The 24,321-nt window shown below is 37.5% G+C and overlaps 1 protein-coding gene across 2 annotated transcripts in view; it reads left to right on the top strand.

The window, feature by feature from the left end:
• Positions 1–24,321, top strand: part of KHDRBS2 (KH RNA binding domain containing, signal transduction associated 2) — a 348,366-nt gene that overhangs the window by 228,225 nt on the left and 95,820 nt on the right. Inside the window, exons 5-7 of one of the 2 annotated variants that reach the window (XM_035543031.1) lie at positions 8,280–8,407; positions 11,659–11,854; positions 14,914–14,939. In XM_035543031.1, coding sequence (XP_035398924.1) covers positions 8,280–8,407; positions 11,659–11,854; positions 14,914–14,939 — 350 coding nt within the window. The remainder of the gene's footprint in view (positions 1–8,279; positions 8,408–11,658; positions 11,855–14,913; positions 14,940–24,321) is intronic. The other variant, XM_035543032.1, reaches the window with a different exon arrangement.

Below are 24,321 nucleotides of genomic sequence, written 5' to 3'. Positions count from 1 at the left end.
AAGGAAAGGAAAGGAAAGGAAAGGAAAGGAAAGGAAAGGAAAGGAAAGGAAAGGAAAGGAAAGGAAAGGAAAGGAAAGGAAAGGAAAGGAAAGGAAAGGAAAGGAAGAGAGAAAGAAGGAAGGAAGGAGGAAGGAAGGAAGGAAAGAGAAAAAGGGAAGGAAAGAGAGAGAGAAAGAGAAAGAGGAAGAGAGAGAGAGAGAAAGAGAGAAAGAAAGAGAGAAAGAAAAAGAAAGAGGAAGAAAGAGAGAGAGAGAAAGAAAGAAAGAAAGAAAGAAAGAAAGAAAGAAAAAGAAAAAGAAAGAAAGAAAGAAAGAAAGAAAGAAAGAAAGAAAGAAAGAAAGGAAGAAAGGAAGGAAGGAAGGAAGGAAGGAAGGAAGGAAGGAAGGAAGGAAGAAAGAAAGAAAGAAAGAAAAAAAGAAAGAGAAAGAAAAAAAGAAAGAGAAAGAAAAAGGACGACAATACAAAACTAGATGAGGTTTATTTTGCTCTGTTCTAGCAAGGATTAAAATATCTGGATTGAAGTTTAATAACAGTTGACTATGCACAATTTACACTCTGGGTATTGGCAGCTTCTTTTCAGATACTGAGGAGCAAGATGTCCCCCCTCCCTCCCACACTGCTTGTAGAGAGTAGTGCCCCATGCTGATGATGCCAGGCAGATTTAATTGTGCATGCTCAAAGAGAAAAATGACATCCACGCTTGGGTTAGTGCTCTCTGTGGCAAGCTGACAAATCCCCCAGCTGTCAACTAACCTCAAAGGCAAGTGTACGTGGCTCTAGCTTATGTCTGCTTGCATTCTGCCCATAGACATTTATAAGCTGAAACTCATATTCGCTGCAACACATTCAAAATGTTACTGAGAGAAATGTATGGTCTGCTTTATGTGTTCCAGTCTCTACGGGTGACCCACACAATTAAGGTTTATTTTTCAGACAGACTAGAAACAGGTAAAGACAACCTCTTTTTTTTTTTCTTTTTTTTTTTGTCATATGTGGCAAGTGAAAGGACATAATGTTTATAGCTATGGATCTGGCTAAGTTGCCAATTGCATAGAGAAAATCACATTTCTTCCTTCGAGTCAGATGGATTATATTTATATTTTTATGCATTTGGGGGGGTTACTGGCTGCCAGAGAACCACATGCACACAGAATGGCCTTATGTAAGTTCCAATATGTATGGTCAAATGCAAAGAGGCATGTGGTGTTAATGCAATATTGGAGTCACGGAAGAGAACTTCTGGCAGAAGCATTATCACTTGTGGTGCACTGCAGGCTGTCCATCTAAACCTATCATTACCTGGCACCTATGCTCTAGTGAAATAATCAGACCAATCTACAAATGGGCAAAAAGCCATGTTAACAGATGGTCTTGACTGTAGGTAACCAGGAAACCGTGCATATACATTAAATATGGGTTCAGAGAACACAGATCTTATCTAGGAATGTCAAAACAGCTGTCGGTTTTGAGCTTCTCCATATACTGTTGAGAACATATGCCATACCCATCAGAACCCACACAGGGTGGACTAGAGCCAGCTTCCACAGTTCTGCTGAACCTTGCAGGAATTGTTTGGTTGGGCATGGTCTCTGTTATAGATTAATCTCGTACTTTACAGTGAACTTTGAATTTTCATTAGAGAGACAAAGAATGAAGTTTGAGGATGCAGTTCCATCCACCTGATTTACATGCCCAGCTGAGACACTGCCTCACCTTAATTTTAGGTGATTGAGAGGGCTATGCAATCTACCTGGCATAATTGCCTAAGTTTCTTAAGTGAACATTGATAGAGAGAGGCTTTAGATGTGTGCAGGAAAAAGTCTGATATGTTTACACTTTGAATGCAATAGAATCTTGGAATTGGATCTTAGAATATACGGAAATGCTAAAATACTTCTGTCAGCTTAGGATTTAGTTCACCAAGCTCTTCTGATACTAAGCAGCCAGTAATAATTCACTTCTATTTTTGGAACAGTCTGATATTAAAGCACTCAGGTAGGAAGTGGGAATTCCTGGGTTCTTGGCCTCTTCAGTTCAATAAACTGGAGATCCTGACCCCATGAGTCCAGGTGAGCAGCTTTCACCATGCTTTGAAGTTGAATCCTAGCAACTCCTTGTCATAAGGCCACATGAGCACAAAGTAGCAGCGACTCCAGGGAGCTCCTCACTACCAGTTATGTTCACAGACTTAAAGCTTTACCATATATACAAGAAAGCATGAGAACAATGTCTCTTTTAGTGCCCAAAATTAGTTTGTACGTATCTAAAAGCAAAAAATAAAAATAAAAATAAAAGGGCTGTGTTCACATCTCCTAACTCCATGTAATTCACTGGATCTCTGTGCCCTACTGGCTGTCCATGGGTTTTCTGAAGCAGCTACTCAATAGAAATTTCAAGCTAATTGGTACTTAAGCTACCTAAATATAGCCCCAAGACAGCAACCGCAGGATTTAGGGGAGATAGTCTAGCTTCAATAAATCTGTGCAAATTTATGGACCCTAAAGCTCTTTTACTGATTCTGGGAACTGGGCAGGAGGCAGAAGTGCCAGGGGAGTTCAAATCCATCTCCTGTTGCCTTTCTGCTACCTGCTAGGCTGAGTGCAGGAAGAGAGGAATGCAGAATGGGGAATACCTATGTCTGTGAATGTGAAGCGCTCTGTTGGCAACAGTTTCAGAGAAAATTACAAGCCTGAGAGAGAGTGTTTTAGTAGTTCAGGCAGTACAGACTGAGATTTTCAGGAGCATGGGACCACATTTCTGTTCTTGGCTATTCAGGTTTAGTGTAAAGAGGTGATGGTCTCTTTAAGGTAATATATGACTCTTTTGACTATAGGATCTGTCATACATATTATTTGAAACCTCTCTACATAGGCCAGCTGTAAATTTCAGGTATTGTTGCCTTGGGATCCTTGGGAAGCACTTTAAGCATTATACAGAAAATAACGAGAAGACAAGCATTTATATTTTGCAACTTCTTTTACACTGAATTAAAATCATGGAAAGTTTGATGACTTAAATACAGAATGCTAATAGGTAGTTGTTTGTCTGTAGAATTAAGGTACCTGTAAATCTATCCCAGTTGTGCCAACACCATGTGGCGAGTAGTCTGTCCTTCACATGATGCATAGCTAGCTTGGTTGTATAAGGAGTGTGAGTAAGTGTGAGTATGCTATAAACTGTCATCCATATAAGGTACCAAGTGTGCCTTATTCATACTTCAACATTGTCAATGTGAAGAATTATGATTATCATTTTTGGTTTGAGTTGCATAAATCTGCATTTTTAAGGTAGTTTGCCTTTAACATAAATTACTTTCCCCTTAACTATGGAGTTAGAATGAAATTCAGCTGTCACAGATAAGAGTAATCATATTTATTAATAGTGCAAATCATTCATATACACGGAAAGAACTTAAACTTGCAAAACACATCAGGACAGGAGATCACAGTCCTTAAGGGACTGATTTATCCTTGACTTCTATGAGCCTTTGTTATGCTAATGATAGATAGATATTCCTGAAATCCATTGCCTCTGTCTACGTCTTACCCTTTGATTTCTTTATTAACTCTCCTCCCTTGTCACTGTGTGATCTTTTAAATTCAGATAAGGTTTTGCAGCTTGCGCCATATTTTGCTGCTTTTTACCAAAAAAATAAATAAAAATAAATAAAAAGGTTTCTAACATTTCCTAGCTTATGTGCATTTGCATCTTTGCTGTACTTCCATGCCAGAACTGCCCCTGGGTGAGCTGTCACTGGTCTGATTTTGATACTGACAGCTTTCCTTTGTTCCTAGCACAGTCAAGGCAACTGATGTAATTAACCATTCCACACCCACATAAATAGGCATTGTTGTGGTAGTTTGGGATAAATGTGTTCGTGTAATTTAGAAAACTAAGGGTTTTAACTAAATGCTTAATTTGTTTTGGGGCACTTAGATGAACATTGTGATTTGCTGGTGTCCTGGTTCTGTCCCCCTCACAGCTCCTGCTGTACCCCCAGCCTGCCCACTTACAGGACAGTGTGAGAAGCTGAAAAGTCCTTGGCTTAGTGTAAGCACTGCTCTGCAACAATTAAAACATCAGTGTGTTATCAACATTATTCTCATTCTAAATCCCCAACACAGCACAATACCAGCTACTAAGAGAAAAATTAACTCTATCCTAGCTGAAACCAGGACAGCTGGTCCTGGGTGCTAGTGACTTTGCTAAGACTGTAAATCCTCGGTGTTTTTAAAATCAAGATACATGTTTAGGTGAAATGTTGTGGGTGTGGGTGGTTAGCTCACCTACAGTGGTTGTTTGCAAACATTGACCACTGTGATGTAAGCAGATGACAGCCTTAGTATCATTGAATCCAAAAGCCGTTTATAGTTAGCTAATAATGTCTTTAAGGATATAAACAGGAGCAATATATATATGCTAATGTAGATAATCAGCTATAAGATTCCTAAATTAGAGAAAAACTAGTAAGTACAGCACATTTCTCATGAGCTTATTTTAATGGAAGGAGTAGGGATTTTATTCTGAAACAACATATTACTACAGTGTATAGCTACTTCATTATACTTTGTTCAGTATAGGTATGTCTTGCAACATCTTGTACTCTCTCGGGACTAGATATATATGAAACACCTGCAGCATAATTTTGCTCAAGTGCTAAGCTCTCTCTGAACTCAGCTACAATTAAATATTCAGCAGGATACTCTGTCTCTAGCTAGACTCATGTAGCAGTTATGAAAGATTAATTCAGTGTTATGTTTCTGTTTAATGAAAGAGTTGAAAAGAGCATTTCTGTTGAAAATTTCAGATTTCAGGTTTAGAGGTTATGATTTTTATTATGCTTTTTTAAAGGGCATGTAAGATAAATGATCTATATAGAGTAATAATTTTTAATAGATTTTTTTTTCGGGATTCCCAGCATTTTAATTACGGTTCTCCATACACTTTATTGTCTTTTCCTTGCTCTTTTAAAATAAATAGTGCATACTGCTTAACTGTGAATACAGTAAATAACCTGTAGGAAAGTAAAAGGCATTGTATAATAGAACGGTGCAGATTTGCAGATCTTGCTGTATTTTATAATTTTTTTTTGGATTTTCCTTTTAGTCAATGCTAAGATTGTAAATGATATGCACATCTGAGCAAGGAATAGTAGCTTTGAGGTAGTTCCTGGTAGCAGTTCATTTATACAACAACATTCCAAAAGCAGCAACAAAGAAAGTTCAAGTTTATGTTCTTTGCAGGTGCTTCCTTTCCTTCCTTTCCTTCCTTTCCTTCCTTTCCTTTCCTTCCTTTCTTTCTTTCTTTTTCCCCCACATCTTACTCTTACAAAATTTACTTTCATTATTAATGAAGCTCATTCCTAGCACTGTTGTGAAATCTGAAGGGCAAACTCAATCAGCTAGTTTGAAGTTCTAATCCTTGAAGAGCCAGTGTGAATAACAGATGATATTAAGCAAGGCACAGTAAATGGTACATGTTTTGATTTTGCTGTAAATGTGACCTGATTGATCTTACCTGTGTTTTTCCCTCTGTGTTTTACAGGACACATTTATTTAGAGCAATGTATATGTCTTATTACCATTAATGTTAAAACAACAGAAAAATGTGCAAAAAGATTTGAGGATGGTGTGATCTGAAAGCTATCATCTGATTTATTAGCAAATTGGGGATTTACGTTTAATTATGATTCTGCTACAAATGCCACATGTTATATTGTATAAATGTGGTTCTCTTCTGAACTAAATTGTTAGGATTTATTCCAATTGCAGTTCCTAGAAATTTAGAAGAAAAATTATGACTAGGCCTACACTCTCTTAGAGCACAACAAGGTCAGCATCATATCATTCAACAGATTGCCCATACCTCTGGTTCAGTATTGTAGGAAGAAAGAGGCTTAGCTCTCTTGTGGGGTCTCTTTGGGATTGATTCCTAAGATTAAATAAAAAATAGTGGCAAAACGTCTGAAAACTTCTCCTGTTTCTCGAACCCCTCATACCTGCCTCAGGTCACCAACTTCTCAAATATTCAACACAAGAGCTGGGCTTTGTCTTCTAGTTTTAGTTGATTTGTTTCATAATTCAGGTTTACCAGATGTCCTCCCTTCCTACAGTAGCACCTACTGAACAGGCAAATCTATAAACAATATCCTGGGCACTGAGGAAGATGGATGAGAGCTTCATAGTCATAAAAATGTCTGTTGAAAGGGTCCACTGAAGATTTTCTTCAGTCTCCCACTGCAAGCACTTCTACTGCCAACAGTAAACAGTAAATCAGGACAGCTATGGCTTTGTTTGGTTGAGTCTTGAATCTGTATAGCCTGTTCCAGGTTTGCACTATCCATCTAGTGAAAGACTTCTTCCTCATGAGAAGCCCAAATCTCCTCAGTCAATTCTTGTGGTTATTGATTTTTGCTCCCAATACCAAGGAATTTGTCTGCACCACTTTGTAGCTCTCGTTCAAGTACTTGCAAACTTCTGTTAGATCACTGCTCAGTCTCCTCTTCAACAGACTAAAGAAGTCCACATCCCTCAGCTTCTCCTCATATACTCTGGGCCACTGACTACCTCAGTAGTCCTCTGTTGGACCTTTTTCAGTTTCACCACATTCATCTTAAACTGGCAGGCCAAACTTGGACAAAATATTCTAGGTCAGACATAACCAACACTGCGTAAATTGGATAACTTCTCTTGAGCTGCTGGCTGCACTCCTCTAATGCAGCACTGTATGAAATATACCTTATTTCCAAAATGTCTAATATTTCCCTAGTGTCTAATATTCAAACAGGCATCCACTAGATCATCTTTAGCAGTGCTTTGATATAGCCTGTAATTTCCCAGCCTCTAAAAATGTGTGGGTTTGATTATTGCAGCAGATGTGCAGAACTCTGCACCATTTCTTGTTAGCCTGCAAGAGGCTTCTGTAGGTCCTTCAAGCTTCTCAAACTCCCTGTAAATTGTAGTTCTATTTTTCAGTGTGTCAGCCATCTACTGTTAGAATTATCTGCAAATTTCTTAAACCTACTTTGCTGACAAAGCATGTTTATTATGTGTGACTCCAGAAAGTTGGTAAGGATTAGGAATAAGTAAAGTCTAGGTTCCATCTCACTGTTTGTTTGGTCTCTAACTTGGCTAAAAAGTGTCACTTGTAATGCAGCCTGGATAGTCACCCATCTGAGGTGACTGTAGCAGGTATTGTAGCATTTTCAGATCCTGGCATGCCTGTCAATGACAGTTGCAAGTTGAAGGATGAAAAAAGTGAAGGGTTGAAATTCAATAATATTTTCTGTTTTGAAACACTAGTTAGCTATTGCAGAGTTTATTGCCAGAGAGACGGTTAATGCGGTGGGCTCTTATTACTATGATCAGCACACAAGGAGCTGAAAACAACATGAAGGAAACAAAAGAAAAAGGGAATTCTGACTAAGACAAAGCTTGTAAAATAAGTTTAAATTACGCAATATTATATATTTTGTGTCAATAAGAAAAGGAAATTCATCCAATGTTCTGTTCACTGAGCTGACAGAAGCTTGCAGAGTTGATACCCTGCAGTCTTAGAATGGGCCTATTTTATATAACTGAACAATTTTATACAGTAAACATAGCATTGTTACTCATGAGTCCTAAAGACAGCTCCTTTCAGAAGTGGTTTAGTAGATATACAGAATAACTAAGGACAGTATTGAATGATGACAAAATTCAGTAAATAATATGAATGTAGAATTTAACTTCATAACACTATAATTGTTGGTATGTTACGATTAAACCATCCAATCAAATGCATCCAGTGTAATTTTGCATGCCAAGGTGCATCAGCAGATGGAATCTGTGTTTGGAGTGTGTGAAAGTAGCCAATGCTGTCTGCCTAAAAATATATCTAACATTTATAATTATTTTTTTTAATCTGATTTCGAGCTGTTTGAGATAGGTACCTTTTGTATGTGAAAGTGCATTTGCTTCTTGTTTACAGATATATCCTTAGTATCTGCTTTGTCTTTATGCCTTGTGTACCTTTTGTGTTTTATTTTGGGTGTATATCTTGTTTATGGCCATCTTAAGTATACATGTAAGTTTGTCTGTCCACATATTATAGGTAGCTTTCCAGTCCACGAATACTTCAATTTCATATCATTTGTGCATACAAAAAGATCATATTTTAGCCTACAGGTGATAATGTGGGGAAATTCACCCAAATGGCATCTATGTAATTTCTGTTTTGGGTTATTTGACAGCTCAGCCAAAATAGTAAGTTTCAGCAAGTTTTATCTTTTACATTTCAGGATTATAATGATGAAATTCGTCAGGAGCAGCTGAGAGAGCTATCATATTTGAATGGTTCTGAGGATTCAGCACGTGGACGGGGTATTCGAGGAAGAGGGATCCGTGTGCCACCTGCAGCTCCTTCAAGGTGGTAACCTAACCTATTATGCTAATAGTGTTAGAAAATTTAAACAATGGCAAAACAAGCATAGAGGGTTTTTGTTGTTGGTGGGTTTTTTTGTTTGTTAGAAAAATGAAAAAAAATATACACATCATGGTCAGTAAACCAAAAGGTTTTTCTTCTAAGAACTTGTGCAGCCTACATTGCTCCAGGCTCTACAATCTACAGGCTATAGTCAGGGTATACCAGCAACAGGCTGAAAATCACAACAGATTATGAAGCCACTAGAAGGATATGTCTAAGAAAAAGTATTGTAATGCTGACACAGAATCAGTATGGTCAGTGTCATAAAACCATCGGTTTTATGAGCGTTCTGTGCCATAGTCAGAGAAGGCCACATAGTCTGGGTAACACTTCATTTATTACCAAATCATGACTTATTTTTGTGCATATTATATGTATAATGTTATTGTTATATTGCATTGAATTTTATTTGTTGTGTGTATTATCAGTTCTATATGAATTTCACTTATATCATCTAAAAGCATTGATATATGAATGTTTCCAGAATTCTTCCAACTACTTTTTTTATATATTGTTGACAGAGAGCTCTGCTTGTTCATAAGACCAGTATAATGCACTCCTTCAGACCCATTTTTGACCATGACTCCTTAAAATTTGTCACCTAAGTTATCTAAGTTATCTAGCTACTTGGAAGCCTCCACAGAGACCATTTCAAGATGGGTCCTAAGAAATCCACTTTTATTTTGGAGGAAATAGACCTCCTGATTTTAAGCACACAGAGGAGTCATTCTTCGGTAATTGAACTGGCTGATCTTATCTATGCTCTTTCTTTCTTCCCTGAAAGTGTTTTCTCTCAGTTTTTGAATGAACTTTTTATCAGTGTTATGATGCCATGTATAGGATTTTTTACAGTTGGCATTCATGACCATCTTGTAGTGGAAGTCTTCTGGGGCTCAGAAACCACACCTAAGATCTATGAAGGGCTTATTAATAGTGATGTTCAGAACATCACTGCAGCAGACTGCCAGCTTTTAAACTAGATTCAAAGCATAATCAGTGGTGTGCTGGCCTCCATTTCTTGCAGAACACCCTACTGATTGGATCAGTAGGACAGCAAGTAGTATTGTGGTGTGGTGGTTTTATTCTGTTGGGCAGCTGAACTCCACCACAACCACTTTCTCATGCCCCCTCAAAGAAAAAAAAAAAGCTGGGGGGGGGAGAAAATGCAATGAGAAGGGCTCAAGGGTTGAGATAAAGACAGGGAGATCACTCAACAATTATCAACATGGGCAAAACAAACAGCATAGGGAGATTAATGTAATTTCTTACCTATTACTAACAGACTACTGCAGTGAGAAACTGAAAACAAACAGCTCTGCCCCAACCACCCTCTCCTACCTCCTCCCCCCAAGCAGCACAGGGGAACGGGGAACGGGGGCTGCGGTCAGTCCCTAATGCTTTGTCTCCGCCGCTCCTTCAGGGTCATTCTCTGCCCCTGCTCCACATGGGGTCCCTCCCATGGGATGCCATCCTTCCTGAACTGAGCCTGCACCCACAAGAAGCAGCTCTTCAAGAACTGCTCCCACATGGCTTTGTACCACGGGGTCCATCCCCCAGGAGCAAACTGCTCCAGCACGGGTCCCCCACGGGCGGCAGCTCCCCCCAGACCCCCTGCTCCCATGTGGGCTCCTCTCCACAGGCTGCAGCTCCGGCCTGGGGCCTGCTCCTGCGGGGGCTCTCCATGGGCTGCAGCCTCCTCCAGGCCACATCCACCTGTTCCACTGGGGGCTCCTCCACGGGCTGCAGCATGGAGATCTGCTCCATGTGGGACCCATGGGCTGCAGGGGGACAGCCTGCTCCACCAGGGGCCTCTCCACAGGCCGCAGGGGAACTTCTGCTCCGTTCCTGGAGCACCTCCGGCCCTCCTTCTGCACTGACCCTGGGGTCTGCAGGGCTGGTTCTCACTCCTCACCCTCACTGCTGCTGTAGTACTGCATTTTTTTTTCCCCTTTCTTAAATCTGCTCTCACAGAGGCGCAAATAACATCACTTATTGGCTTGGCTCTGGCCAGTGGTGAGTACTTTTGGAGCCATCTGAAACTGGGCCTTATCTAACATGAGGCAGGTTCTGGATTCTTCTCACAGAAGCCACCCCTGAAACCCAAAACCTTGCCATGTAAATCCAATATGCTTGGATGCTTTCCTTATTTAATAGTCAGAAATCCCAGGGGAATATTAAAATAAAATGGAACTGAAACATTTTAAGTTAAATATACTTGCATAGTTACCTCCTGAAAGTTGTAGTAAAATAAAGATCATCAAAAGCTAACACTATTGGTTTGACTGTCTCAGTAGAGAACCGACCGGGGCTTATACAGGTGAGGGAGACCTGAGTTGCATTCACATCTCTGGACCTGGGTGTTAAGTGGTGCCAGCATCACATATGGTTGTACTGGCCACTTGCACAGTCTTCAGAAAGAGCAGCACACTCAAAAGCGTACTATTCTAAAAGGAAATTCATGGATTGCTTCCCTGATATATCATCCTTCTAGTTTGGCATACGGTATAGTTACAAGAACCTCCTTTTAAGCAAGAACAGCTGCTGCTGTTTCTTCTGACATACCAATTAGTATGGTGCAGTGGGTACAGTATAAATAAATGGGAGGATGCTAAACCCTTCTGTGCTTGTTTATACACAGTGCTGTCTCTGTACAGTTGGGAAAGCTGAATCCCATGATGTCCTTTGCCTGTGCTGATCTAAATTAGACAGGAGAAAATGTCCTTACTCTCCTTTTATACTGTTGTTCTGCTTTACCGTGATAGTTTCTGCCATCCAGCATCATCTTATGTCAGACAGATTCTCCCACTCACCAATAAACATGCGAATGACAGCAATGACTGCTCTTGTACTTTGAGAACAACAGAAAAAAAAGTCCTTACTTTCTTCTTGTTTTGGAACTACTTCAGAGTAACTCCACAAAACTGAATTACAATGATCCAGGATTTCATTAGTACAAGCAATATGAGGATCAGGTGTAAAAAGTACTGGATGGCTTAGTAATAATGCCTTTCCATAACAGGAGTTCTGCTTGAGATACTGCCTAAAAGGGCTTGACATTGTAGCTGCCAAAACCTCCGAGTTATACGATACTTTAAATAGTAGTAAAAGTATAAGAGCCTTTAAAGTGGGGTGGCACTTGCATATCCTCCCTCGATATACACCTCAAAACGATCATCTCTTTTTGCTCCCCACAGGGGCCGTGGAGGTGCGATTCCTCCACCCCCACCTGGACGAGGTGCCCAAGCACCCAGAGGAACACCAGTGACACGTGGAGCACTTCCCGTCCCACCAGTAGCGAGGGGTGTTCCTACCCCTCGAGCAAGGGGTGCCCCAGCAGTCCCAGGCTACAGACCACCCCCGCCACCTGCACATGAGGCATATGAAGAATATGTAAGTAACTGCATGCATTAATAACAAATGTAAACCAAAGTGGTGAAGTTTGTGTACCTCTGAAGTCGAAGACTCTAGTCCAAAAATTCCTCTGTCTCTACTGTGTACCTCCTGCTGGTGAATTACAACCTAGGTGATATAATGTGGTCTTTTGGGTGATTGGCATTTAGAGAGTTTTTCACAGCTTAGTTTTGGATATGAGAAGGTCATGCTGGTTAGCTGTCACTATATCATGTAAAAGCAACACAGACTATAATGTAGTCTAAAGACAGTATTATAGTTGAAAATCACATTTACTGTAGGCAAGTTCTTAGGAATAACAAATTACATCCTTTGTGAGAAACTAAGATTTTTATTTTGTTCTTCTGAATCTATACAAGTATATTTATTTGTACTCATAATTGTGTTACAGATACATAACATAGAAACTCAATTTTCATATAAACTGATATAATAATGCATATTTAGCAAGGAGCAATATTAACTGTCACCTTTCCTTATGAGGTGTTAAAAGTAATTGTGCTGTAAACATCAAAGCTTTCAAGCCATCCTTATTAATGTTCCACTCCTGCAACTATCACCATAACAACAGATATTCAAGTAGAGGAGAAGGTACCATCAAATATAGTGTCTGACTTTTTCCTGAAGTAGCAAATCCAAAGGTAAGATGAACGTCCTGTCCACTCTGTAATTCTGTCACTATTGAGAGAATGCAATTTTATTCAATTAGTGGTTTTCCTGGAACAAATGAAATTGAAATAGAAATTACTGACTGTTGGTAAAGCTTTACCCATCTATATTTGTAGAATATGGGTTAGATCACAGCTACTTCAAATCAAGGGCACACATTCTGTCAGTGACAAAAATCACAACTGAAAAACAGCTGCAAAAAAGGAGGCAAATTAAGTCACTCTCTGTTATTATTTGTCTCAACATAGTTACCATCTTTAAATGAGTATAAAGCGCTTCTTAAAATAAAAGGAATTTTAAAAAAGTATACCTCTCATTTACAGGTAATATAATAATACAGATAATCTGTTGGTTGCAGAATGTATAAGATCTTCCTGTTCTGTGCAGAACTGTATCTTTTCCTAATCTACACGTGACAAGTTTCAAAACAGGATCCTTGTAATTTAAGATTATTATGAATGAAGAAAACCTTTTTTTTTTTAATCTACAGTACTGCTAAATGTCCTAGGGTATTAAGCAAATTTCAGGAAACATTTCTTAGGCATTTTCTGGATGGCAAATATACAGAAAGCAGCAGTTGAGGCAGCTGGATTACAGAACGTTAGGAAACCATTCAGCCAGTTCCACATTGTTTTTACTCTCAGGAACACCAAATATACTGAAAATTAAAAGTTAATTTATGTTATAATAGAGTATTCCAATAAAAACTAACAAACACATTTGTGTTTCCACTTTGCTTACCTACATGATAGCAAGCACCTTGCCTTTTGGAGATCCTTCAGTCTCCTATGTCCTATCAAAATCTATATTCCCAGCAGGGTTTCTCAGACTTCTTGTCATCCAACAGTTTGCAATGAAAATCTCTCTCTTCACAATTTGAAGAGACTTGTGAGCATAATCCAAATACATGCTCCTATCTTATGGACTGAGATAATTAAAGTTCTATTGGTGTGCAGTTAGAAGGAAAAGTTCAGTGTGAATTTGTAAATAATATTTTAGGGGAAATATTTTGAATTTTGAACAAAGTAATCAACACAGTTTTTCTTCCTACACAATTTGCAATTGCACCACATATCTGTCTGCATGCTTAAACCAAGTGAATCTATTTGTTGACCAGCCACAAATGTCATGTGTAATTGTTGTTCTTTCACACTCAATCCTAGAGATGAAAAACTAATTTACAGTGAATAATTTATCCAATTTACTTTGTCTCATTTTCTGCTTGTAGGCAACTCACAAACATATTACAATTTCTTTATGTGTTTATGTCTTTCATTTTTGAGTACAGTATTCCTCTACAAATTTTGCATAGTATATGCAAGCACCTTTTGTTTGATTAGTTGTGCATATGAATGCAGTGTCATTGATTGTCAGTATCCATATACAGTCATTTGAATGCTGAGTTGAAAGTGAACTCAAGAAATAGAATATGATGGCTGCAGCAGATTTTTTAAATGTGCTTCCTGAAAAAAAAAAAATCTTGATATTTTCTCAGTTCTATGAATCAGAGATTGTATTGACTTTTTGACCTTGAAACAATGAACCGTCCAAATCATTTTGGATAAGCATTTAAAAGTTTGGATCACTCCTCTGTAATTATTTAATATTCTGCATTTTCTTAATGGCCTTTGGAGAGTCCATAAAACAAAATGCCTAAAGGTTTCTCAAGAAAAGTGAAGTTTTGTTGCTGTGATGAATGTATTCATGTTCAACATTTTTAATGTAAAGCTCAACCAAAAGAAAATAATTCTGAACAACCCTCAGAAGAGAGGGAGGCTAGACAGGGAGGTGTCCACTTGGGCAGCCCTTGGGCAATGTGCCGCACTTCAAGCCTTTTTCTTTACTTGCGTTTGAAACAGGTATGTAGTTTTTATTGGGTCTAGCTTAATTTATTTGAGAAACTTCTGAAGATCACCTACAGGAAGAGGAGGTACAGATATCAAAAAGCACATGCAAAGAAAAGTAATGCTTACTACTTGACCTTCCCTTGCCTTAAAAACAATTCATTGTGTGTGAATTTGGATGGGGAGCTTAATGGATAACTGGTGTGCAGCTTCTGGGATCAGAGAGGTTGTCATGGGTTTGTAACATGGTGAGTCAGAGTACTCTTCAAAGTGCCGAACCTTAGTTCAGTGCAACTACCTGTACTATGTGCTCTGTTTAAGATGTTCACTAGAGTGCAGTTTGGAGCAGAAGCTTGAACTGGTCAACATGAGCTTTCCTCAGAAGAAGCTTATTTCACAAAGCTGAACTTGACCCTTTGTCATTACCCTCTGGGACACAGTTTTATATCCCTAATCCACAAGCGCTGCCATACTGAAGATGTCCCTAGAGGCTGAAAAGGGTTCAAACCTGATAAGAAAAAACAGCCTTCTGAACCTTGGGTTCTATTTTTGTTGTTGTTTTTTGTTTGTTTGTTTTTCATTTGTTTGTTTACTGGAAACCACACAGTGTGGTTGCCCATTATGGATCATACTCAGGATCCATCCACAAATACAGTACACAAATTAATTTGAATTATTGCTTAAGCCTTCTTTCCAAGTCTAGTAATATATGCCACCACCAGCTGGCAGCAATGGCTCAGTCTAGAACTTTTCAGGAGTACTGATTTACTACTGAGCTCCACTGTTACTCAAAGGGTGCTGAGGGTAATATTAGAGAGAGCAGCAATGCCAGCAGGTTTTAATGAAAAAATGGCTGTTTGGAATTTGTCAGATTCAGTTTTTAAATTAGGTTCACATTCTAAATTTCATAAGACAGCAATGTTTTGAGTGGGGAGAATGGTACTGGAATTGCGTTTTAATTGCTTCTTCTAGACTTACATCTTATGCAGTTGTGGTTTGAAGTATTAGTTTTGCCTATGAGACAGCTGATGTCTGATCTACAAATCTTATGATGTTTCTATATCAGTGCACCAAGATAGGAGATAGTAAATAAAAATGAGTTCAGACATTGTTTCAGCCCTGCATCATCACCTTATTGACAAGGCCAATGAGAAGACTGATTTTGTGCCATTTTTTCATTACAGTTGTTAAGATTTGTTTGGTTGAACATCTACTTTTATCAGCTACTTGAAATATAGCAAGGAAAATTAACACTGTTATCATCTTTACAAATTGGAGGGAAACTTCTGGAACCTTTTTTTCAGCAAGAGTAAGCAATTTTAAAGGCTAAACTCCTATTGGCAACTTTAGAGACAGCAAAAGGATGATAGACATGACTGATGGTGACTGATGATAGACAGTAGTGTGGCAGAGAGTAGTCCTTGAGTACGTATTCCACTAGAAGGAACATCCTACTGAAGAAATAAAGACCCAGACTTTTTCACTCAAGTTAACAGCAAAATATTTAAAGGGTGCTTAGCCCAAATATAAACTAAAAATACAGTTGCTTTCTGGTCATGCTTTGGAATTGATTTGACTCTGGAGTTGTATTTCTGTCTTCTTAATCTGAATGAGCTGTGATAAAAACAGTAATGTTTTTCCTTACTTTTTAAGAGCTTTTGTAAACCTTTTTAAGAGGTCTAATGCAGATATAGAAGTGACCTAGCATTTGTTTCCTTATTCCAGATGCAAATAGTTACAAAACAGAATAAATTTTATACTAAATCACACATAATTTTAAATTTTACTTGCACTTTCCTTCCTGGATGAGGAAGGGGAGGACTTCCAAGTAGATATGGCATGGTCCTAAGGAAATTAGAGTAACTTGTAATTTAAGTTAATGTCAATATTTCTAGTAATTTAAATTTGCTTTACTAGACATTTATGGACTGCTTTAAATAAAATGAAAACCAAAGTGAATATGCCAAATTTCCAGCAAATAAGATGGAATATCGTAATTCTATGCAATACTTTCTTATATTAAATATTCAAGAATTTTCTGCAGCACCTTGCACACAAAGCTACTCATCTTAATATGAATACCTAGATGAGGGTCTTGTATTTACAAAGAAATATGTATATTTTTTTGCAAGATATATGCCAATCTGTCAAGACACTGAGAAACTGGTGCAGCTCCTACGTGTAGGACAGCCAGATGAAAGAGCAATTTTAAATGCCTCTGATTTTACTGATCAAACTGGCCAAAAACAGCTTCTGGTTATCTTCTGGAATAGTGAAGAGCAACTCTTTTACAAAGTCACTGGAAAAGAACCACACAATAAGATAGACAGTGTTTTTAATGTCATGCTGTTCTTCTCATTTCGAGCTATTTAAAATGAAAGCAAATGTCACACTAAGCTGTTCATTCTAAATGAACAAAAAAAGTAAATGGTTATTTACTTTTTTCAATAGTTTTCAAACAATCTGAAACAACTGTGCTCACGTTTTCCCAGTGCCAACCTAGATAATGAAAAGACTGCCAATAAGAGGCATTTTGTCACACTTCAGCATTTTTAAAAGAATAATCAACATTTACATGTGACTGCAATCCCCGAAATTGTGCTTGTGGATGCTTTGCTTAATATTTTAAACTAGAATTCTTAGGGCTTTTAAATCCATTCTATCTGCTACTTTGAATGCAGATGGAAACTGTGTATAAAGACCTGGCATGTTTGTGTCTGTATTAGTGCTTCGATGAATATGTTAAAGTGAGCAATTGGTACTTGATTCTGCTACTTTTAAAGTCAATTCCTATAATCCCAGCAGGCCATTCTCAGTGAGAGTGAGAGCGGGACAACTAAGGAGACTTATTCTAAATCTTAAAACACTGAAATACGTTGGATATAATTACATTCAAAGGGGATTTTTTTTTCTGAATTGGTATTTCTAAGTTTTAAGATGTGCCATTTATTTATTCTGTGGCCCTTTCGCATGAAAAAGAATCAGTTAAGAATGTACTGGGACTAAAAATCATTTGAATAAAGCTGGAATTATAGACATGGGAATCTGCATGGCAGAATGACATATTGATTAAATATGATTGATTACCTAATTATGCCCAACACACTTAGGATAAGAGCTAAACTATATTCAACTTACATCTGCTGTGACTTGAAAAATCAAATTTTATTTTTACTATAATAGTGATAATCAGGACAATGTCTGTATTATCTGAAAGATTCTGTTGGGCTTTAAAAGAATCCTGTGAATGATCGTCTCATGAAGGTAGAGTGGATTTTTCTATTAGTTATTCAAACTTCGGAAAATTTAATACATTGATAATATAAAAATATCTATTTGTAAGAACAAAAATCACAGTCAGCATTAAACCTTCAGTGTCTGAGAACCTGCAGTTTCACTTACCTGTGCAAAGTGTAATTTGGTTCATATTCTTATAGATGATATTTAAACAAAAAAGGCTTACACCTTGCAACCATGTCCTGAATCAACACATCAATAAATGCGAATACTGCTTTCAAACTCATCACTGATATGAATTTCTCAAAAATTGACAATGTGCTGTAAATTAGACTTTTATTATATATTTTTCTTGGTTTGAATTGATTTGGTTTGTTTTGACTGTAAAAAATACATTTATTCAATGGACTAAACTTTACTTGTAAAATACAGAAAAGTATTAACATCTACTTATAAATGCTTCAGAAAGATTTTGTGAAGAAACTTTTCTGTTGTCCTCTCCATGCTCTTCTATCTTTGCAAAAATAATTATCTCCTTGACATTAGTTATCGAGTGTTCAGTTCAAAAATGTTTTCTTTGCTAGACAGAGTATAAAAGAAAATGCTGATGCAGCTGTACATGTTTTAGTGTTATACATGATGTTAATACAACTACAACCTAATAAATATTTATATTTGTTATACAGAGATCTAAGTGAAGGGCATCTCTCAAATGATCATCCGGCTTTCAGATGGTCCTTAAATATTCATAGTGTATGCTGTTATATTCATAAGGTACTACATAAAAAATATATGGAGTACTCTCCATAGATACAGAATTTGTCTGTATCATGCAGTGGACCATTTGATCATTAAACAGTGTGATTGTTCAGGAGCCTGTTGCTAAAAATATTTGTCTACTATCCCATGTATATGTCGCACTTTATCACTTGGTTATTTGTCTGATGGAGAACAGTGTTGGCTGGTACAAAATGATTCCATAGACATTCACTGGCTAAATTTGATTGTGTGACTGCATCTCCACCCATGTTTTCATTTTTATGACAGGTTGCAAAGGTGAGTTATAAGTATGTATTTTGTGCAAATTCATAGAAACTTAGAAGATTCCTTTTAAAGAATTGGGGCAAATCCAATTTAATTAGAGTTGTTGAGAGTTCAGTTATTGTGTGAATTCAGCAATGATGGAAAACCATGTTTTTTTCTTTCACTTCTCAGAATATCTTATCCAGATTTAGTCCATTGAGGTACTATAATGTTAAATTTTTTGGACTGCAAGGTTCTTCATAACTGGTGAGTTTCTTAGGAGCCAGGCATACATATAAATTCTGTGTTAATGAGAAAAGTTCAGTGCAAGCTTCTATTTCTTGCAGACTGGTAAGCAAAGAAACTTCAGCTGTTCCAGATAATTAGAGAAGCCTTTAGTTCGGGTTTCAGGAAAGACACTGGCTGACAAGATGGCACTTAACATCATCACACCAGCATTGCCCCCAGCATACCAGTCTTACTCACGTATACTAGTATGGTTTTGCAGTAAACACAGATTAGTGACTCTTTATTATAGTAGATAAACAGAGTGCTCTGTATATCAGTAGACCTCATGTATAGCTAACAGTACTACTGTTTTGTGTATTATATTTATTTATAAGGGATTTTCACTATAGCTAAAATATAAGCTTTATTCATACAGTAAAGTGCACAGTTTAGGAACCATATTATATTAAATTCAATCTTTTATGGACTGTTCCAAAATATTATTTTATTTATCCTACTATTTTAAGGGCAGGTAAAAATACTTTCAGTTGCATAAAGCTTTCATCAGCGTTCATGTTTTCTTCTTTTCTGTACTTCCATGAATTGTCATCTTGCAAAAGAATACTTCTGTATGAAACTGCAGTGATACCTATTTAGCAACTGCACTTAAAATCAAAGATAAACATTACAGAGCAGTTTTGTTTCATTTTCTGGCTGATGGGCCTCTTAGACAGTTGCTTCTATCCATTCACTTAATGTTTACTCAGGATAATTGAAAAAGAGGATTTCTATTTGGTACAATAAAAGGCCTGAAAAGTAGTCTTATATGTCTGTAACCTTTTTTTTCTCTCAATATGTTCAGTGCATTTGCAACTCTCAATTTCAGTTACACTCAGGAAGAAAAAGGTTTGTACTGGGTGAATTATCTCATGTACTTGGATGCAGAAGCACTTGTTCAGCAGTATGCCTGTTCTTTCTGGTTATTTAAGGAAGGCTCAGATACATACCTTAGATTTTCACACACATAAGTATGCATTTATATACCTTGTGGGTATGCTGGTATAGACAAAGCTTGCTCAATTTGTGCCATGGATGCAGACCATCTGCAGGCACATGGCAGCAATTTCTTCCCCTGAGGCAGGATGTGAATGTCCCATTATTGAGTACTGTTGGAAGGAGAAAATTTTATGACTCTACAACTTCCTTAGTATTTTCAGTAAATCATTGCATGAGTATAGAGATGCATGCGTACATTCTGATAACCACATGCATATATGTTATCTCTAGCTATAGCCCATAAAAATACGGTCTACTTCTTCCAGCAGTCCATATAAGGACTTAGTATTGTGCAGAGCTCCTCTGTAGCCTACAATATAGATGAGTAACTGAATAAGGATCAGTCTGAAAGATTTGAGAAAAACAAACAAATAAATAAATCATATAATTTCTAATTATACATTCTGGGGGAAGAAAATATTTATCTGCTTTTTCTTTACATTTGTGTTGTAGAAATTTGTTTCTCAGCTTTCTTCCATAGGTCAATGATTAGACCCAAGTAAGGATTCTCATTATGCTCTAGTTTGAGGCCAGACTAGTGCCACCTAACCACAGGAGCAAAATTGTAGCTCTGTCTTAGAAAACTAGACTGTCGGGATTCTGAAAAGCTGGTGCAGACCTTCCCTAGAAAAAGAGCATTTCATGGTAACCAATTATTGTTTTGGAAGACATAGTGAACAGTAAATAACCATGATGCTCATTAGTATCTATAATCTGTCATTATATATTTGAGACAGGAATAATCAAATGAAACTAAGGAAAATTAAATTGGTTATTTCTACTTCCATTAACTTGTGTGAAATGGTTAGACCACTCTGAGCAGAGAGTGGTGGACATATCCTGGGACTCTTAAAAGTAGTAGGAAAAAAGATATCAGCATATATTTAAAAGAATAGTTTCACCTGTATGACCAGATGGGCTGGATGGAGTACAATTTGTCTTTTCTTCCAGCTTTAATTTCTTTAGAAAAGGTGGTATTAAAGTGACAATATATGCTCATTTTTAAAACAATTGGATCAGTTATATTTAATCAAAGATGAAGAGTTAGTGTATCTCTCTGAAAAGCAGCAAAAATGTTGAAAATATTGATCTTGTTATGAAACTCAGCACCTTAAGTTTGACCTAGAGGGCTCTTAGGGAGTGTAGCAATCACCAGAAGAGGGTGATGCAGTATAGTGGCTCCAGGACAATAAAGTGGCTGGCTGGAGATGAAAAATGGTCCTTCTCCATACAGACCTGTGTTGGGTTTTTTGTTTGTTTGTTTCTTTGTTTGTTTCTTTGTTTGTTTTCCCAATGAAATTATGCTTGCCTGCCTTTTAATAGCTTCTACTATCATTATAAATGCTGTTACTCATAGATGTCTAATAGGTCTCTTTGACTAGCTGTTGTTGTTTTCTAGCTCTTGTCAATATCATATAAAAATGTGTGGAATGTAACATCTGAAATCATATTCAGTATATCTGATAAGTGAAATTAGGTAGGCAAGCACTACTTAAGTATTAGTATCTTAAGAATACATAAGTATCCTGAGGACGCTCTTGCAAAAAGACATTTACTACCCTATGAAATACAGTAAAACTGAATGTAAAGATTTCTGAAGTGCAGCATATCTTTCCGAGTAGAGTACCTAACATTACATATCAGTCCCTATCAAGGTGCTTTACCTGTAGTCTTGGTGGTTAAAATGTTAAAATGTATGCTTATTTGTTTTAATACAAATCTAATTTTAATAAAAGATCTTTACATTTTCATTACCTGTTTCATGTAATAGCTAAAAATGGTTTCTGAGCAAGATTTGGTTTGGTTTGCTTTGCTTTTACTGTCAAAATTGCTCAGATATGTAAAACTTGTTGTTTAAAACTGATTTAATAATCAATGATAATAAAAGAATAAGTACTTTTAAACTGAAACAGAATTTTGGAAATTGGGATTTCCAAGCATTTTTAACAGAAAAAAATTAGTTATCTGAACAGAATGCAAATTTTATCTTTGTCATGCAGAAAATTCCTAATAAAAAAACTGTCTGTAGTAAGCTGTTAAAGATTTTACTCTGGTCTGTTGCAATCTGGATGTAATTAAAATATCAAAAATTACAGTTCTAATGAAAAGATATTATAAACAAATAAAAGTAAGTCAAGGTTGTGCAGATCAGGCTGCAGAGGAAAGGCAGAGAGAATGTGTTTCACTACAAGTTAAATTTTGTCAAATTTCAATGTGGACATTGTAGCTGACAGAAAAAGAATAATACATTTTTAAAAAGCAGAGAATCACTGAAACACAAATGATAGCTCTGAGTGCATCTGTCAAATAAATTAGAAGCCACAATGCGTTTGCTTTTTCACTTTCCTGGAACTGCCCTTTCACTTTATTCCAAGGCCACCCTACATGCAAACATCCTAAACAAAACACCAGAACTCTTCTAACTGATTTCTATTGAGGGACCTGTAAGTTGTCATTTTGGAAAAAAAAAATATAATAATAATAATAATAATAATAATAATAATAATAATAAACACAGCAGAGTAGCCACAGAGCAACAAAAGGAAAAAATGTATATATTTTTTTCATTGTCTTTTATTCATTTCACTCATGTTTCCTTTGTTTATTTTCTAAGGGGTAAGAAATCTCTCTGATGCAACTAATTTGTCTTGTGTTTGAATGTCTGGCGTTTTGTGTAGTACTGGAGTATAATTACAAGTAAGGTTAATACAACCGTTTCAGCCGCAGTCGTAAACTGTGTGGCTGAATCAGTGATTACTATGTATATGTATATATTTCCATGCAAAGTGCCATATGAAAAGGAGTGAATGTTTTCCTCCTGCAGAATGGGTTGTATCCCAGTATAGGGGTATATATGATCTGTAAGTTGCCTAGTCCTTATTGTCCCTAAAAATGAATATTCAAAGAAATAAATACTAGGCTTTTAGAGATAAGGATAATCTGCATTTTATGTTGGCAGATGATCATACAAGTCTGTATTACATCTCCTGAGTGGAGTTTAGAAGAATAAGCAATGTCAAAAACCAAGAATGCATCATTGTAAAATCAGAGTAGCTCTTCTGAAAAAAAATAGATGGAGATCAAAGTGAGCAGTTGTATTGTTAGGTGGAAAATCAGGTATTCCCAGAAAATTACTGCTGAATGGGCTGAAGCAAGTTTTGGTACCCACAAGATACTTAGGCCAGCAGATGCCCTAAAGTGTTACTGTATCTTACTCTTCTGAAACTTCTAAAACCTCTAGCAATTTAAAAACCTCTGCCAGTTGGAAGACAATTTTCAGGCCCTAAGGAATCAACAATCCAGTTGGCAGCCGGTCACAAGTGGCGTTCCCCAGGGCTCAGTATCAGGGCCAGTTTTGTTCACATTTTTATCAATGATCTGGATGAGAGGATCAAGTGCACCCTAAGTTTGCAGATGATACCAAGTTAGGTGGGACTTGATCTGCTTGAGGGTAGGAAGGCTTTGCAGAGGGATCTGGATAGGCTGGATCAGTGGTCTGAGTCCAAACATAAAATATTCAACAAGGCTAAGTTCTGGGTCCTGCACTTCGTTCGTGACAACCTCATGCAGCGTATAGGCTTGGGGAAGAGTGACTGGAAGCGTGCCCAGGTGGGCAAGAAGGCCAACAGCATCCTGGCTTGTATTAACAATAGTATGGCCAACACTATGATTGTCCCCTTATACACAGCACTGATGAGACCGCACCTCAAATACTGTCTTCAGTTTTGGCCCCTCACTGTCCCTACAAGAAGGATATTGAGTTTCTCAAGTATGTGCAGAGAGGAGCAGGGAGGCTGATGAAGGGAATAGAAAGCAAGAGTTATGAGGAGTGGCTGAGGGAACTGTGGTTGTTTAGTCTAGGGAAGTGAAGGGTGAGGGCAGATCTTATTGCTCTTTACCTGAAAGGAGGTTGCAATGAGGAGGATGTCACTCTCTTTTCTCAGGTGACAAGTGATAGGATGTGAGGAAATGGTCTCAAGTTGCACCAGAGGAGACTTAGACTGAAAATCAGGAATACCTAATTCATGGAGAGGGTGGCCAAGCATTGGAATGGGCTGCCCAGAGAAGTGATGGAGTCCCCATCCCAGGAGGTATTTAAGAGACATGTGGACATAGCGCTAAGGGACATGGTTTAGTGATGGGACTCAGTAGGTCAGGTTGATGGCTGGACTTGGAATTATTGAAGGTCTTTTCCAACCTAAATGATTCTCTGATTTTATGAACAAGGAATTAATGTAAAATAGGTGGCCAAGAAGGCCGACAGCATCCTGACTTGTATCAGGAATAGTGTAGCCAGCAGGACCAGGGAGGTGATCATCCCCCTGTACTTAGCTCTGGTGAGGCCGCACCTAGAGTACCATGTTCAGTTTTGGGCCCCTCACTACGAGA

This window comes from Cygnus atratus, chromosome 3 (genome assembly GCF_013377495.2).
Source record: "Cygnus atratus isolate AKBS03 ecotype Queensland, Australia chromosome 3, CAtr_DNAZoo_HiC_assembly, whole genome shotgun sequence".
Taxonomy (NCBI): domain Eukaryota; kingdom Metazoa; phylum Chordata; class Aves; order Anseriformes; family Anatidae; genus Cygnus; species Cygnus atratus.
Note: the sequence above shows the minus strand (reverse complement) of the source record. Positions and strands in the feature narration are given on the sequence as shown.